Genomic DNA, 13524 nt, shown 5'->3' on the forward strand with positions numbered 1-13524 from the left:
AACTCAGGCCTCATGCAGGCAGTGACTACGTGTAGCCAGGGGCATGCCTTTCTCTCTGAGTCTATTCCCAGAGAAATCGAGGCCCTCGACTGCTGACATCTAAGGTAGTTATTGTTTTAGCCCTGTGTGATTATGGGAATACCTCTGTCCCCTGTCCCATCAGTTGTCCAGCTTCAGTGTATTCACCATGAAAGACATGAGGTAGGCAAGATAGCCCTATTACTGCATCCACCACCCTTTTGTGAAAATGAGTCAAAAGAACCACAAAGAAATAAGCATAGAGAGGGAAGGAATCGTAACCGAAGAAATATCTTCTTTATCTATGTCCATTTCCTCCCACAAGGAAAAATGGCAGTGTCGGTTGTACATTACATATAGCTCGCTTTCTCCTTCGCGTGTCACCTTAGCACCTGCACAGCAGAGACCTTTACAATCCATTGCATAGGCTCTCCCCGCCTCCCCCTCCACCCAGCACCTGAGGCCTAAGAAGCAACTCCAGCTCCCTCCAAGCTCCTCCGAGGGCTGAACCCCTTCTTCCTGACAGAGTATAGAAGTAACAAACATGCCCCACGGTTTCAGACAGTCGCTAGAACGTGTTCAGTGTCCAACGAATGAAGATGTTTCCTCTGTCTCTTCGAACAGTAATTACATTTTACAAATTTTTTTTTTTTTATGTACTTTGCTTGGTTTTCGTCCTGTTACTGTTTGTACAACAAAAGGGAACGTCCCGCGGCCCGGGAGTGGCCGGTTAGCAGAGCTTGGCCGTCATCTGGTCGGACTGTTTGAGGATCTCCGTGTTGTAGAGGTCCAAGGCGTGGTTCACCCTGATGATCTCGCTGTTGGTCAGCTTCAGGCGGTGCTTCAGCATACAGGAGAACAGGTCCAGCTGGGGCTTCCCGGGGGCCACCGGCGGGGCCAGGCGGTTGATTCGGTCCCGAATATCCAACAAGAGGAGCATCACGGACGACGAGGAGTAGAACTGGCCGCCCTGCGTGTAGGACTGGTTGACCTGCTGCACGGCGCTGCGGAGGAGGTCGGCGTTGAACCGCAGGCTGTAGCCGAACACCTGCACGTCCGAGATCTTGATGTAGAACTGCCTCTTGTTGGGGTCGGACAGGTCCACGGGGCCCTGGCCGGTCTCGTTCCGCAGGACGGTGGCGAGCCGAGTCCGACTGCGCAGGTAGATGTGGACCGTCTCGAAAAACGTCTTCCACCGATTGCCCAGCAAGAGGGTCCAGTTGTAGCACTGGCTGTTCTGGAGGCGGACCTTCTCCCAGCGCGGGTAGCCGAACTCGCCGAAGGGCATGTTCCAGCCCTCCGAGTGGCTGCCGCTGAACGGGTTGACGTAGACGAAGAACATGGGGTCCAGGCTGCTGTTGCGCATCTGGCAGATGCGCATGGACATGCCGATCACCATGTGGATGAAGTCCATGCGGTTCTTGTTGCTCTTGAGCGTGAGGGACATGCGCTTGCGCCACCGCGGGTCGAAGAAGGTGTCGAGGCGGATCTCGTTGCTGACGAAGGTGGTGTGCACGTAGAGGCGCGAGTCCATCTTCTGCAGCAGGTACTTCAGCTCCAGGTCCTGGAAGTCCAGGTCGGTCTCGAAGCTGATGAACTGCTCGCTGCGCTCCGAGTCCACGTTCTGGGGCTCGCAGCGGCCGCGGTACAGCTTGTAGCCCTTGTTGCAGGAGCCGCAGAGCGAGATGTTGGCCAGGCTGCACATGGCGCAGCTGTTGTTGCCGCCGATGATGCAGGGGATGGGGCGCTGGCACAGCGTGGTGCTCCCGTGGCACACGCAGCTCCTCTGGCTCTCCAGGAAGGTTCCCCAAAACCCGTTCTCATTGCAGTAGAGAAGCGACTGCACCCTGGCCAGCCACTGCTGAATCGTCCTGGGGACAGAGGGAGAATGGAGAATGTTAGCCACCATGGGCAGGCGGTGAGTGATGATTGTCCAACTGATAATGTACATGGAGACGCCCTAGGAATGAAAGGGCTCTGAATGGAAGTTAGGAGGAGGGCCTTGTCAGTCCTTGTAACCCACAGGCCAGCTTATAGGACGCTGGACTTTCCCCTGTATGTTCAATGTCCAATCCATAAAGTGAAGGGGTTGGAGTACACTTCTTTGTGGGCCCTTTCTAACTCTTTGATTCCATTATACGTCTGCCCCACATAAATTTGATTCAGGAAATTAAAATGTATAAATTCAAACACCCCTGCTGGATGACAACAGATTGAAAAAAGGGAAAAATCAGCAATAGAAAGTAGCTTTAACCTGCATCAGATGTTTCAGCCCTCACAGACTCTCCCAGGTGGGTATATAACATTCAGCCTCAACAAAAACAAGTCATGTTTTACATCGCTCTACAGCTGGCGAAGCGCTGCCACACTGATGGCCCGATATGATCCTGACAGTGGCTTCTCCAACAGGTAAGAAAGATTTTGTTACCCCCATTTTCCCAGAACGCCTCTCAGCTCAGTGGCATTTCCAGCACAGCCTGTATGTCTAGGTCTCCCTCCCCACGGCCCCTCAACGCTGTGTAAACGATAGCCAACCTGTTGCCAAATCCCAGCCACGGAAACGTTCCAGGAAAGACAGAGACTCCACCAGATAGAAAGCAACAGAATAGGTAAAAATACGCAAGGCAGTCAGCTTAGCGCCTCACTTCTTTCCTCATTCCTGTGCAAGTCACCTCCTGGCTGACTTTCAAGCTACGAATGATTCCTTACGCATGCCTTGTGCTTCTTACCCTGCACGGGGCACATTCACTCCCATTTTCTCACTTGAGGCTCACAACACCCTGAAACTAGCTGTAGTGGTGGCAACTAGCTGTAGTGGTGCTGGGCATCTCCCTCTCCTTCCTAATCATGCCGCCCACACTGGGCTGCAGGGAGGATTACATGCATTTTTATGTGAAAGCTTAGCCCCAAACCTGATAGGTATTGAGGGCTCGATAAAAGTTAGCTCCTATGGTTCCTGCAAAGGGACTGCCCTGCGCCATTTTAGACGCATGGCAATAGAAGCTCAGAGATGAAAGGACGGACTAAGTGAGCGAATAGAGAAGTCTCTTGGCTCAGAGCTTTGGCTTTTTCCATTAAATGTCAAGCAAGCGTGAAGAAAGCCCTTCTTAAGGCTGCCATGGGCTGTGGTGCTGGTGATGATGACGAAGGTGGTGCATGATCCCCACTTTAGGAAGCTGGAAACAGAAGCCCTTTTGCATTGTACTGCCTGTGGGAGGAAGGGTCAACCATCATCTACTCCAGGGGTTCGCAACCTTCCTAATGCCGCGACCCTTTAATACAGTTCCTCATGTTGTGGTTACCCCAATTTCATTGTTCAAAATAAAGCATAGTGATTAGTCACAAAAACAGTATGTAATTATACATGTGTTTTCCGATGGTCTTAGGAGACCCCTGTGAAAGGATCGTTCGACCCCCAAAGGGGTCGCGACCCACAGGTTGAGAACCGCCGATCTACCCGCTCATTCCTATGGTTAAGCCACCATGGCCACGCTCCGGAACCGTCGGTTTGGCATTAGAGCCTAAGGTTAAAAAGTGTGCGTGTTGGCCCAAGTAGAAGCGAGTTCTGAGCTCAGTTCTGTAACCAGGAACCAGTCACTTCATGTCTGTAAGCCTCAGTGTCCGTATCTCCAATGAGAATGATAAAGCCCATCTTCTGTGGTGGGTGAGAGGACTGAGTGAGATATTTAAAGGCCGGAGCCCAGCATAGAACAATCATTGAAGAGGTAATAATAATAATACTCTTATCCCAGGGAATAAGCTGTTCTTTTGAAGGTATTGAGGCACTCAGGGATTTCACTATCTCTCTGGAGTTTGAGGAAAACCAGTTTTTCATACGGGACATTTGAAAATCGATACTGTTGAACCAGCTTCCCAGGATGCTGTGCTTTGAAATGAGTTGCTTATCAGCTGAGAGGAATGGAGGCATAATTAGCGAGCTCCTTGAAACTGCTCTGCCTTTTAAATCCATAGAACCACCCAGCCCCTGGCAATAAAATCCCCACCACATTCAGAGCATGGGTTTTCTTGTCAGTTTCCCCTCCAGGCTCTAAGGCTTGGGGGGCGGGGAGAGTCCCTCCTTCCCTGAGCATCTAGCCCAGAGACTGGCTCCAAATTAGTGTTTGCTGAGTGAATGAACAAAATTAATATTTTTGTTGTTTTTCATTAAGAAAACCTACCTTCCCTTCTCCCCTCCGGACTGCAGTATTAGTTTTCGATACCATCCACCCACACAGCTCAGCCCCAGTCTCCACTGCGTGAGACCAATCCCATCCCAGCCTGGAGAACAGCAGCAGGCCCGGCCTTCAGGCCACGCAGCTGGAATGCTAATGAGCTCTGCGGCTTCCACCTCCCAGACCAGAACATTGACTGAATATTGGCTATGAGTCATCCGATAGTTTTGTGAGCTGCGGGGACCCGCCACACGTCTCCGATTGCACGGTTCCATCTGAGGAGAGCCTAATTTCAAAATGCCTCTTTCACATGGCCCACACTTGCCCCTGTCACTCCCTCTCCAAGTGACAGGACAGTACCCCATTTAGAGCTCCTCTGTTCCCATCTGCAAGGCACTCTATAACCCCGCAGAGCGCCCCCTTTCTCGTGTCTCATCATTGGGGTCCTTTGTCAGGGCCGCAGCCCCCACTCCTTGAATCAATGCTTGATTGTGGCTGAACTCTCGGAATCCTCGGGGGGCGGACTAAAAAGATGAAAGTTCCTGGTCATGCTGCAACAGGCAAAGGGGCTAGCGGCGCATTAGGATTCCAGCCCAGTCCGGCGGGAGGGACTGCGGACAGAGGCCCTCTGAGGCGCGTGAGCGAGCGGCATGGCACCTGCATCTCCTGACCTCAGAATAATCAGGAGGTTGTGGGCTGTATCAATGAAGGCATTAATGATATAGCGAGAGGACTTAGAAAGAGGCAGCGTGCAGGGAGGGGGAAGAGTAGGGAGAGAGGTGGAGCGCGGGGAAGGGTGATCGGGGAGGAGAAAAGGATGCGGTGTTGGAGCTGATGGGGGAAATGAAGGAGCTGGATGAGCAGACAGGGCAATGCAGGAGGTACCTGGAGAGGGGAAAGGTGATGGGAGGAAATTAGAGTGGGGAGGACAGAAACAAAGAAATGCAGCCACTGTGATAACTCACGGAATATGGGCACTCAATGGGCTATGTGAGGGTGAGTGGTCCTTGAGGGAGGGGGCCAGATGGGAGGCAGTGTTACTATTGAGTTCTGATTCCCAAGGTCAGTGACTTTTCCTTTGCTTTTTAATAACCTTGAGAAGAGCAAAACCAGAGATTCAAGCTCATTCCAGTTTGTGTGTTTGTTCTTAAGCAACTTCCAACAATGAGGACACCACCTGAATCAGATCACCCTCCTATCCCTTCTCCATCTGCAGCCAGGGCTCTAGGTAGTAATTACCGATGGGCAGACACCCTGCCATGCTCAACAGAAGGCAGCACCCGAAATGGGCCAAGGCAATCAGTGGCTGACAACTACTGAGCACGCACTGTGTGCCAGGCATTGTGCTGGAGCAGCATCGACAACCAGCTGCATGAAGACAAGGAGGCCTGGAGCAGTGAGATAACTTGTCTCAAGTCGCGAAGTGACTCCGGGGTCCCTAACTCCAGCACGGGCGCACTTTCTACAACGTACCACAGTGTAAAATTATGACAAGAGGCAAGCGAGAAGTGAGCAGGCCACAGAAAGAGAGATACATGGAAATAATGGAAAGTTTGAGCACGGGAAGGGCCTATTATCACATGCCTGGCTTCCTCTGGACCTGCCAGGATCCTCCTCCGCCATTCACAGATAATTGGAGCTCAGGACTAGTGCATAGGGAGAGGCTGGGGACCAGGGGTAGGAGGGACTACGATCTATAAATACCACTTCCCAGGCTAGTTGGTGACAGCCTGCCTCAACCCTGGCAACAGAGGACGGCTTAATAGGCCGGCTGGAGGGAGGGGCTCACCAGGGCCTGACACAGCCCCACTGCGAGGCAGTCAGTTGGAGGCAGCGAGGACCAAGTTTTAAAATGCATTTCTCTGTCCCTGGGGATCCAAAGCATCTTCCATTTGCAGCCAAAGCTGAACTCCAATACATCTAAATCAGCATCTTTCTGTTGGATGGGGTTTCAATTCATTCTGATGGGGCCTGAGGGGAGGGCAAAAGGAGGAAGGGAGGGAGGGCAGGAAGAGGTGCTTTTATTTCTAAAGCCCACCGGCGTGTACCCTCTGAGGCTCACAGGAAGCGGCCTGGACCACAGAAGCGGAAGACCGAGACGCTGCCCTGGACCTGTCCGGCCATCTCCCTCCTGCTCAGACTGAGCACAGAGACCTGAGTGGACCCAGGTTTCTTGAGTGCTTTCCACCTCAGGGCAGCTGCCCCTCTCTCCTCCCATCAGGCCCATGAGGTGGGACTCCCCGGTGATTTCTACTTTACTCATGTGGCTTTGAAGGCCAGAGAGGGGCTGTGACTTGCCACGGTCACACAGCACGGATGTGGCACACCAGAGCTCAGCATTTCTGTATCCAAACACAGTGCTCCCTCGCTTTGCCTGCTGTTCCTTTCCTACCCGCTACACCCCAGAACGGAGGAGAAGCTAGGCTCCGCGCCATGGAGACACCGCTGCTCGCCTGCAGGCCCTGTCGTTGCCTCAGCCAGGATTTTCTGGCGACATGACAGGTCTCCCAGTGACACAGCGTGGAGTTGCTCGTCATTGGAGGACGGAGGCTGTGCCACCCAGGGCTTCCCATCAGTGCTTTCAAAGGCACACACCTCCCTCCCAGAGCCACCTGGGTGGGAGCCTCGGCTGGGACTCCTAATTCAAGCAAACTCCCTGCTGATTTTAATTGGAGGTTTTGCCTAAGACAGGAATGCAGCCTGGGCCAGTGGCATTTTAGGGAAGATCATACAAATCGGGTGCCAAGGATGGGGGGTGGGGAGGGAAGAGACAGACCTAGGCTAAAATAGAAACCTATAGTCCATAATTCCCATTGGCCTACCAGAAGTGTTTGTTTAAAAGTGGAGAGGAAATGAAAAAAAAAATGGAGTTCTGATTTACTGTGTTATTTATGCCCTGTGCTTCATCCTTGGCGTGTCTCTGACATCGTAATGGGTGTCTGAGTGATTCCGTGAGACTCACAAAATGTATATATACTGTAGACCTTCGGCTACACTGGGAAGACAGTTGTTTTTAGGTTTCTGGTGATGTACTGTTTTTTGGTTCTGCCAGTGTGTGTGCATGTGCATGCGTGTACATGCACAAGCACGTGTGTGTTGAACAAATGGTGCTAATAAGAGATGCATACATCAATGGTGCCAGGATGCTTGGGGCTCAACCGAAAGCAGCCCAGGTTTATGGATGTGTTGTATGCATTATAACTGGCCATCGGACCCACTCTGTGTTCATCATTTTTCCCAGATAAATATGTTGCCTTTTAATCATTCCCCTCTTGAGTTTCTATCATTGCCTTAATAACCTGCTTTCCCTCCTTCTTCTCAGTTCTTCACAGGATGTCAGAGCCTCTGTGAACGGCTCAAGCAATAAGAAGGAGAGACCAAAAGAAGACTTCTGCGGTCCCCTGCCTGGACAAAGATGCTTTCTAGTTTGGTTTTGCAGAGGCAATGGGGTCGTGTCTGCAGGGGACAGAGGCGAAGGGTAGAGGGAGGAATGGGGAGAAGAGCAAGTAAAAATCCAATAGGGGACTCTTTCCAATTAGGTTGTCAGGAGCTTAATTGGGGAGGATTATGAAACAATTTTTGCAATTACACAGTTCTGTGTCTGCAAGAAGGTGACAGGCAGCATCAGCTACATATTTAAATGCAGCATTTTGCTGTGGGGCATGGGTGTGCTGGAGAAAGGGAAGGAAGGGCTGGCAGCAAGGCTAAAAGTAGCGGGTTGCTCCGGGCGGAGGGGCAAAACTGGCTGCTTCTTCCTGGGCGGTGCTCAGGCAGGAGAACCAGGGACTCAGAACAAAAAGCTAGACAGTGAGAAGGGGCTACCCCCGAACCACAAGAATGTTCTTCAAGGTCAATGATCTGGGCAGGAAGAAGGGTGACCATAGGTATGGGAGTCAGTTGAGGACATGCTGAATTCAGCCCGTCCACGATTTGGCCTTGGATAAGTCACTTCACCTCTTTGATCCTCAGTTTTCTCATCTGTCCCGTGGGGAAGGCAATGCCTACCTTACACTTTCGTCTTAAGAACTAGAACTGAATGGGCAGAGCTGCTGGGAGGTTTGCAGTGAAAGGAGGTTCTGACTGGCCATTAACCATTATTGTTACTGCGGGTAAAGAATGCTTTGTTTTATCAGTGTTCCAGGTAAAAATATTCTTCTCCCTGACTAGAAAGGCCAGCTGATTACAGATGAATATCCTAGTCTCACTGGTTCCTCACCCTCCACAGCGTATAATGAATGCTGTCTCCGTGATGCTTGAAGAAAGAGCTAGCAACGTGGGCTTTGGAGTCAGAAAAATTGGGTCTTGAATCATAGCTCTGCTCTTCATTATTTAACCTCGAGCTAATTGCCTTTCCTTCCTAAGCTTCAGTTTTCTCAACCACAGAACAGAATAACAATACGGTACTTACAGGGTTGTTTTGAGGCTCCGATAAGATAATGTATTAAACTATTGTGTTTCTCTTGAGCTCACATAGGAAATGATTCCTTTGAAACAGGTAATTGTTGCTTTAAAAATCCAGGGAAATAGTTCAATAAATGTTACTGGGTCAGTTGAATATTGATATTAAAACAGCAACAAGAACAAAACCTCTTCTTGACACCTTATCTCTTATGTACCCCCAAATCATTAGCAGATGGATTAGAGATCTAAATGTGAAAAGTAAAGAATAAAAACAGTACCAACATTGACAAGACAGGGTTTAGAAGAAAACATAGGGGAGCATCATTATGATACTGGAGGAGGCAAAGGTTTCTTAATGTGGCACACTATATAGGAAAAAAATTAATAAGGATAGGGATATATTAAGATTAAAACATATTGATCAAAGATACCACTCAAAGAGTGAAAAGACAACCCTTAAAGAATGTATTTTCAATACCTCTAGCCAATCAAAGACTATTTCTAATAGGTATCTCCTGCACTGATTGGCTGCTGGGGCTAGTCAAAGGCATTTTATGCTGCCTGGGGTTTGCCACCCCTTTCTGGGTTTCTTTAAACCACAGTAGATGCAAATATCACAATCTATATTTATCTTGAGAAGGTTCTCACTGAATTATTTAATAAGTGTAATTTGTCCTAGAAAAAACACATGCCTACAAATCAGTAAGAAAAAGTCAGATAACCAAGAGGGAAAATAGGTGAATGATATGAATAGGCACTACCTCAATGAGAATATTTGAAAGGCTGATAAGCACAGGAAACTCCACTTCCTTAGTCACCAGGACCATGCCAATTAAACTGCAATGCGATACGATTGCAGCAGGATGGCTAAACCCAAATAAAAATAGAAAAGATGGGAAACACCGAGTCTTGGCAAGGATGCTACCAGCAGGAGGGAAAATTGGTTCCGCAAATTTCGAGGAAAACGAAGTATCTACTAAGGAATCTACAACACTGAACCTACAAATACTCTTCCATCCCAGCAATTCCACTCCTAGCATGTACCCAACAAAATGCATATACGGGGTCACCCAAAGACACCTGTAAGACGACAGCGCTACCCATCATAACCCCAAACTGGAGGCTGTGAGAGTGACCATCAGCAGTACAACAGACTTCCACAAAGAAAAAAAATATTCTTGAGAGTAAATGAGCCCAAACTACACAAAACTACATGGAGGGATTGCACAGAAGAATGAAAAGGTGAAAGCAATCAGACACACGAGTCCATTCTGTATAGAAAGAGGCAAACCTGAGCAGGGTTTCTGCAGGGCCACACGTGTGAATTCCTTTTGTGCACACTTATGTTGCTGTACACTTAGGATGTTTTCACGTTCTATCGGAATACTCCCATAAAACATTTACCCCCAAAATCATCCTTTAAGACAAGCAGAATACTACTACTAAGATGTGATACCTTACATTTTTCACTATTAAACTCTATATTTTTATGTCACCTTTAAACTTCCTAAAGCTCTTCGGCGTGGTTCCATAATTTATTTTTCTGTCTTTTTGTATTGTTTAAAGTTTTACATATGTCTCCTTTGTCCCCAATTGACTGCTCCCCCCCCCCCCAGTGGTTCCATAATTATGATCTTCACAACTTCTGTGTGTCATGGGATGGGTGGAGAGGATAATCTGGATCTCATTTGAACGATATGAAAAACGAGGCTCAGAGAGCAGAGTGACTTACTGAAGGTCACGGGTGGCTTCCTGTGGCATCACTAAGACTAACTCACCCGTGTGAGGGTTTGCTAGGGCCCTGTTGAGGTCTGAGGTGGGCGGGCTAGGAGGTAGCTCTGGAGGAGGACAGGAAGGAGCTATCCACAGAAGCAATAAGGACCCAGCTCTATTTCTTTCTTTGTTTTTTTGTTTTGTTAATCCTCACCCGAGAATATTTTTTCCATTGAATTTTAGAGAGATAATTGGAAGGGAGGGGGAGAGACAGAAACATCACATCGATGTGAGAAAGACACATCCATTGGTTGTACAAGCTTGGACTGGGGACAGGGATCAAGCCTGCAGCTGAAGTACATGCCTTTGACCAGGAATGAAACCTGTGACCTTTCAGTCTGCAGGCCAACGCTCTAGCCCAGTGGTCGGCAAACTGCGGCTCGTGAGCCACATGCGGCTCTTTGGCCCCTTGAGTGTGGTTCTTCCACAAAATACCAACTTCTGCACATGGGCCACGAAGTTTCAATCGCACTGTACATGCGCGCCCACATGTGGTATTTTGTGGAAGAGCCACACTCAAGGGGCCAAAGAGCCGCATGTGGCTCGCGAGCCGCAGTTTGCTGACCACGGCTCTAACCACTGAGTAACTGGCCAGAGCTAGGACCCAGTTCTATTTCTGACTAGGTGCTCTTGAGCCTCCAGATTCTATTCCGAACAGGAAGCCACTTCCAGGTCCAAGGGAAGAAAATACACAAATAAAACAACCTAAAAACAACAAAAAGGGTCTGGAGATGCTGATTTTCTTGCCCTGTGTCAGATGAGCCAACCGCCCTCCTTGCTGCATGTGCAGAATGAGAGCCAGGCCTGGTGTTGTGTCACACAAACCCTACACATCACTCACCTCAAACTCTGCCCTGGTCCGGGTCATACACCCTTGGGTGGCCACTGGGTTCAGCCTCACTGGCTGCCATCTTTTTACCCCCATAAATAGAAAAGCAATGCCAAAGCCATTCTTAGGTAAAGTGTTGTCGCCCCATGGTTAGGAGGACACTTGAAAGCTCCTATGACTGGCAGCTGCCCCCAGCTAGCCTGGGGCTTCTTGTGGGCTTGTCCCTCTTCCTCAATAGGACAATTTAATACTCACTTAAAATAGGTCTTAGTCACCAGATGGCCACCTCTCTCCTATCCTCCCCCTCGCCCCCCAAAAATCAGTACATCAGGGACTATCAAAGTAGCAATTTACTCCTGGGGAAACTGTGGGTTTAGGATGGCAATTCCCAGAACACTGGAGCTGAATGATGCTGAGACAAAGCCTGGCCCATGGGGAAAAGCCCAGAGAGGTGCTGTGACTTGCTTGTGATCACACAAGTGGTACCTGGAAGCCCAGAACCAGAATCTTCCCCTTGGGGAAGGCCACCCATGTACACTCTTCATCCCCCCACCGCCAGCCTCTCCGAAAGCGACGGCAGCGTTTTACCTGGTGACGGTGCATTGGAGAAAAGGACATATTCACACTGTCCAAGGACTGCTGGACACGGGCTCTAAACTAATTCCAGGAGACACACAGTGTCACTGTGGCACCGGTCAGAACAGGTGCTCAGGGAGGCCAGGTGATCAATGAGCATTAGCGCAAGTCCTCTCACAGTGGGTCCAGGGATTATTGCCTGTAGTTTGCACGTGGCTTCCAGAATGCACACTTGGAATTATTCCATAACTGGAATCCTTAGGAACTGGCAGAATCGTCTTCCTTCCCACTTCCGGTATCCACACTCTACACATACCCTCCAAATGATAACATAACTGTGGAACATTCTCTCCCGTTAACCAGCTTCCAAGAGAATAAAACAACAAAGCGTGCCCTTAGGTTGAGGCATGTGGCAAGGGGCATAAACTTAAGATAAACCCACTAAACCACAATCTTGGTTGACACGGGTCTACAGGCCACTTTTCTATTACAAAATGCTTCCTCGCAGGTCTCTGAAGGGCGCAGGCCCCTCTGCCCTAAAGTGTATGGTGATGGGAAAATACATGAAAGGAAAACCCACTCTGGGCGGCAGGTGGGCGCGGATCCTTCCTCATTCCTCCCTTAGGCATAGGTCTATATTCCTTGAGTCTGGGCAGATTCTACCATTGCTTAGAACAAAAGAAGGCAGACACGATTCACACAGTTTATGATGCAGATCTCAAGAGACTAGCAGCTTCCACGCCCTCCCCCCACCCCCCGCCCCATCTCCTGGAAAACTCCCTCTTGGAGTGCTGAGTCCACTTAGAAGCAATCTGATCACCTTGCTGGAGTGATCACTTGGGAAGACTCTGGAGAGAGGGGTCCGCCCAGCCGAGCCCGGCCTTCTGCCGTCTCTGCGAAAGCAGCAGACAGGTGAGTGCTGCTTTCTTGGAACCTCCAGCCCCGCCCCTCTGCCAGCTGAATACAATGAGCGCCTTCCATCAACTCCATGTGTAGAAGAACTGCCCGGCCAATCCTGGCACAAACTCCTGGCCCATCAATCATGAGCATAATATAATGACTGTTGTTTGAAAATCTCTAAGTTTGGGTCGATTTGTTATACAGAAATAGATATTCAAACTACTACATACAATGAGCCCAAGAGAAAAGTCAGGATCTCTCTTCCCCATTGTTCCTACCAAGCTAAGTGACTGCACTAGGCAGAATTCTAACATGGGCCCTCCTTCCCCAAGATTCCAGGCTCTGCTCCCCAGGCTCTGTGAATACGAAATCCCTTCCAGGCCTGTGCCCTCTAATATGGCACCGCTGACCTACAGCCTGGGGTGATTAGCTAAGGGGATCTAAAGTCATCAGAGGTGTCCAGTTAAAAACAGTGTTTTCTCTGGCTGTTGCAGAAGGAGAACTCCGAGAGATCAAGCCTGAGAAGGACCTGCTGCATCTTTGTTCCTTTGAAGATGGAGGGGTACCTGGAAGGGACCCGAGAATGGCCCCTCAGAGCTAAAGGTGAACCTTCTCCCACAACCAGCAAGGAAAAGGTGACCTCAGTCCTACAACCACAAAGAAGTGACTTCAGACAACATCCTGAATGAGCGTGGAAATGGGTTCTTCCCCAGAACCTCAACGTCTTCATTCCTGCCTGTGAGACGTAGGCTGAAGGTCCAGCTACACCTGCCCAGACTCCTGATCCGTGAAAACGGTGAGAAAATGAATGGGTGTGTTTCTTTAAGCCTCTAAAGGTCTGGTGGTTTGTTACAC

The 13524-nt window shown here is 49.6% G+C and overlaps 1 protein-coding gene across 1 annotated transcript in view; it reads right to left on the bottom strand.

Annotated features, from left to right (window-relative positions):
• Positions 1 to 290: 290 nt before the first annotated feature.
• Positions 291 to 13524, bottom strand: part of BRINP1 (BMP/retinoic acid inducible neural specific 1) — a 147387-nt gene continuing 134153 nt past the window's right edge. The window contains exon 8 of the mRNA XM_036329830.1: positions 291 to 1889. Within this exon, the coding sequence (XP_036185723.1) occupies positions 749 to 1889 (1141 nt within the window). The 3' untranslated portion in view covers positions 291 to 748. The remainder of the gene's footprint in view (positions 1890 to 13524) is intronic.

The sequence above is a fragment of the Myotis myotis genome, unplaced genomic scaffold (genome assembly GCF_014108235.1).
Source record: "Myotis myotis isolate mMyoMyo1 unplaced genomic scaffold, mMyoMyo1.p scaffold_m19_p_12, whole genome shotgun sequence".
NCBI lineage: Eukaryota > Metazoa > Chordata > Mammalia > Chiroptera > Vespertilionidae > Myotis > Myotis myotis.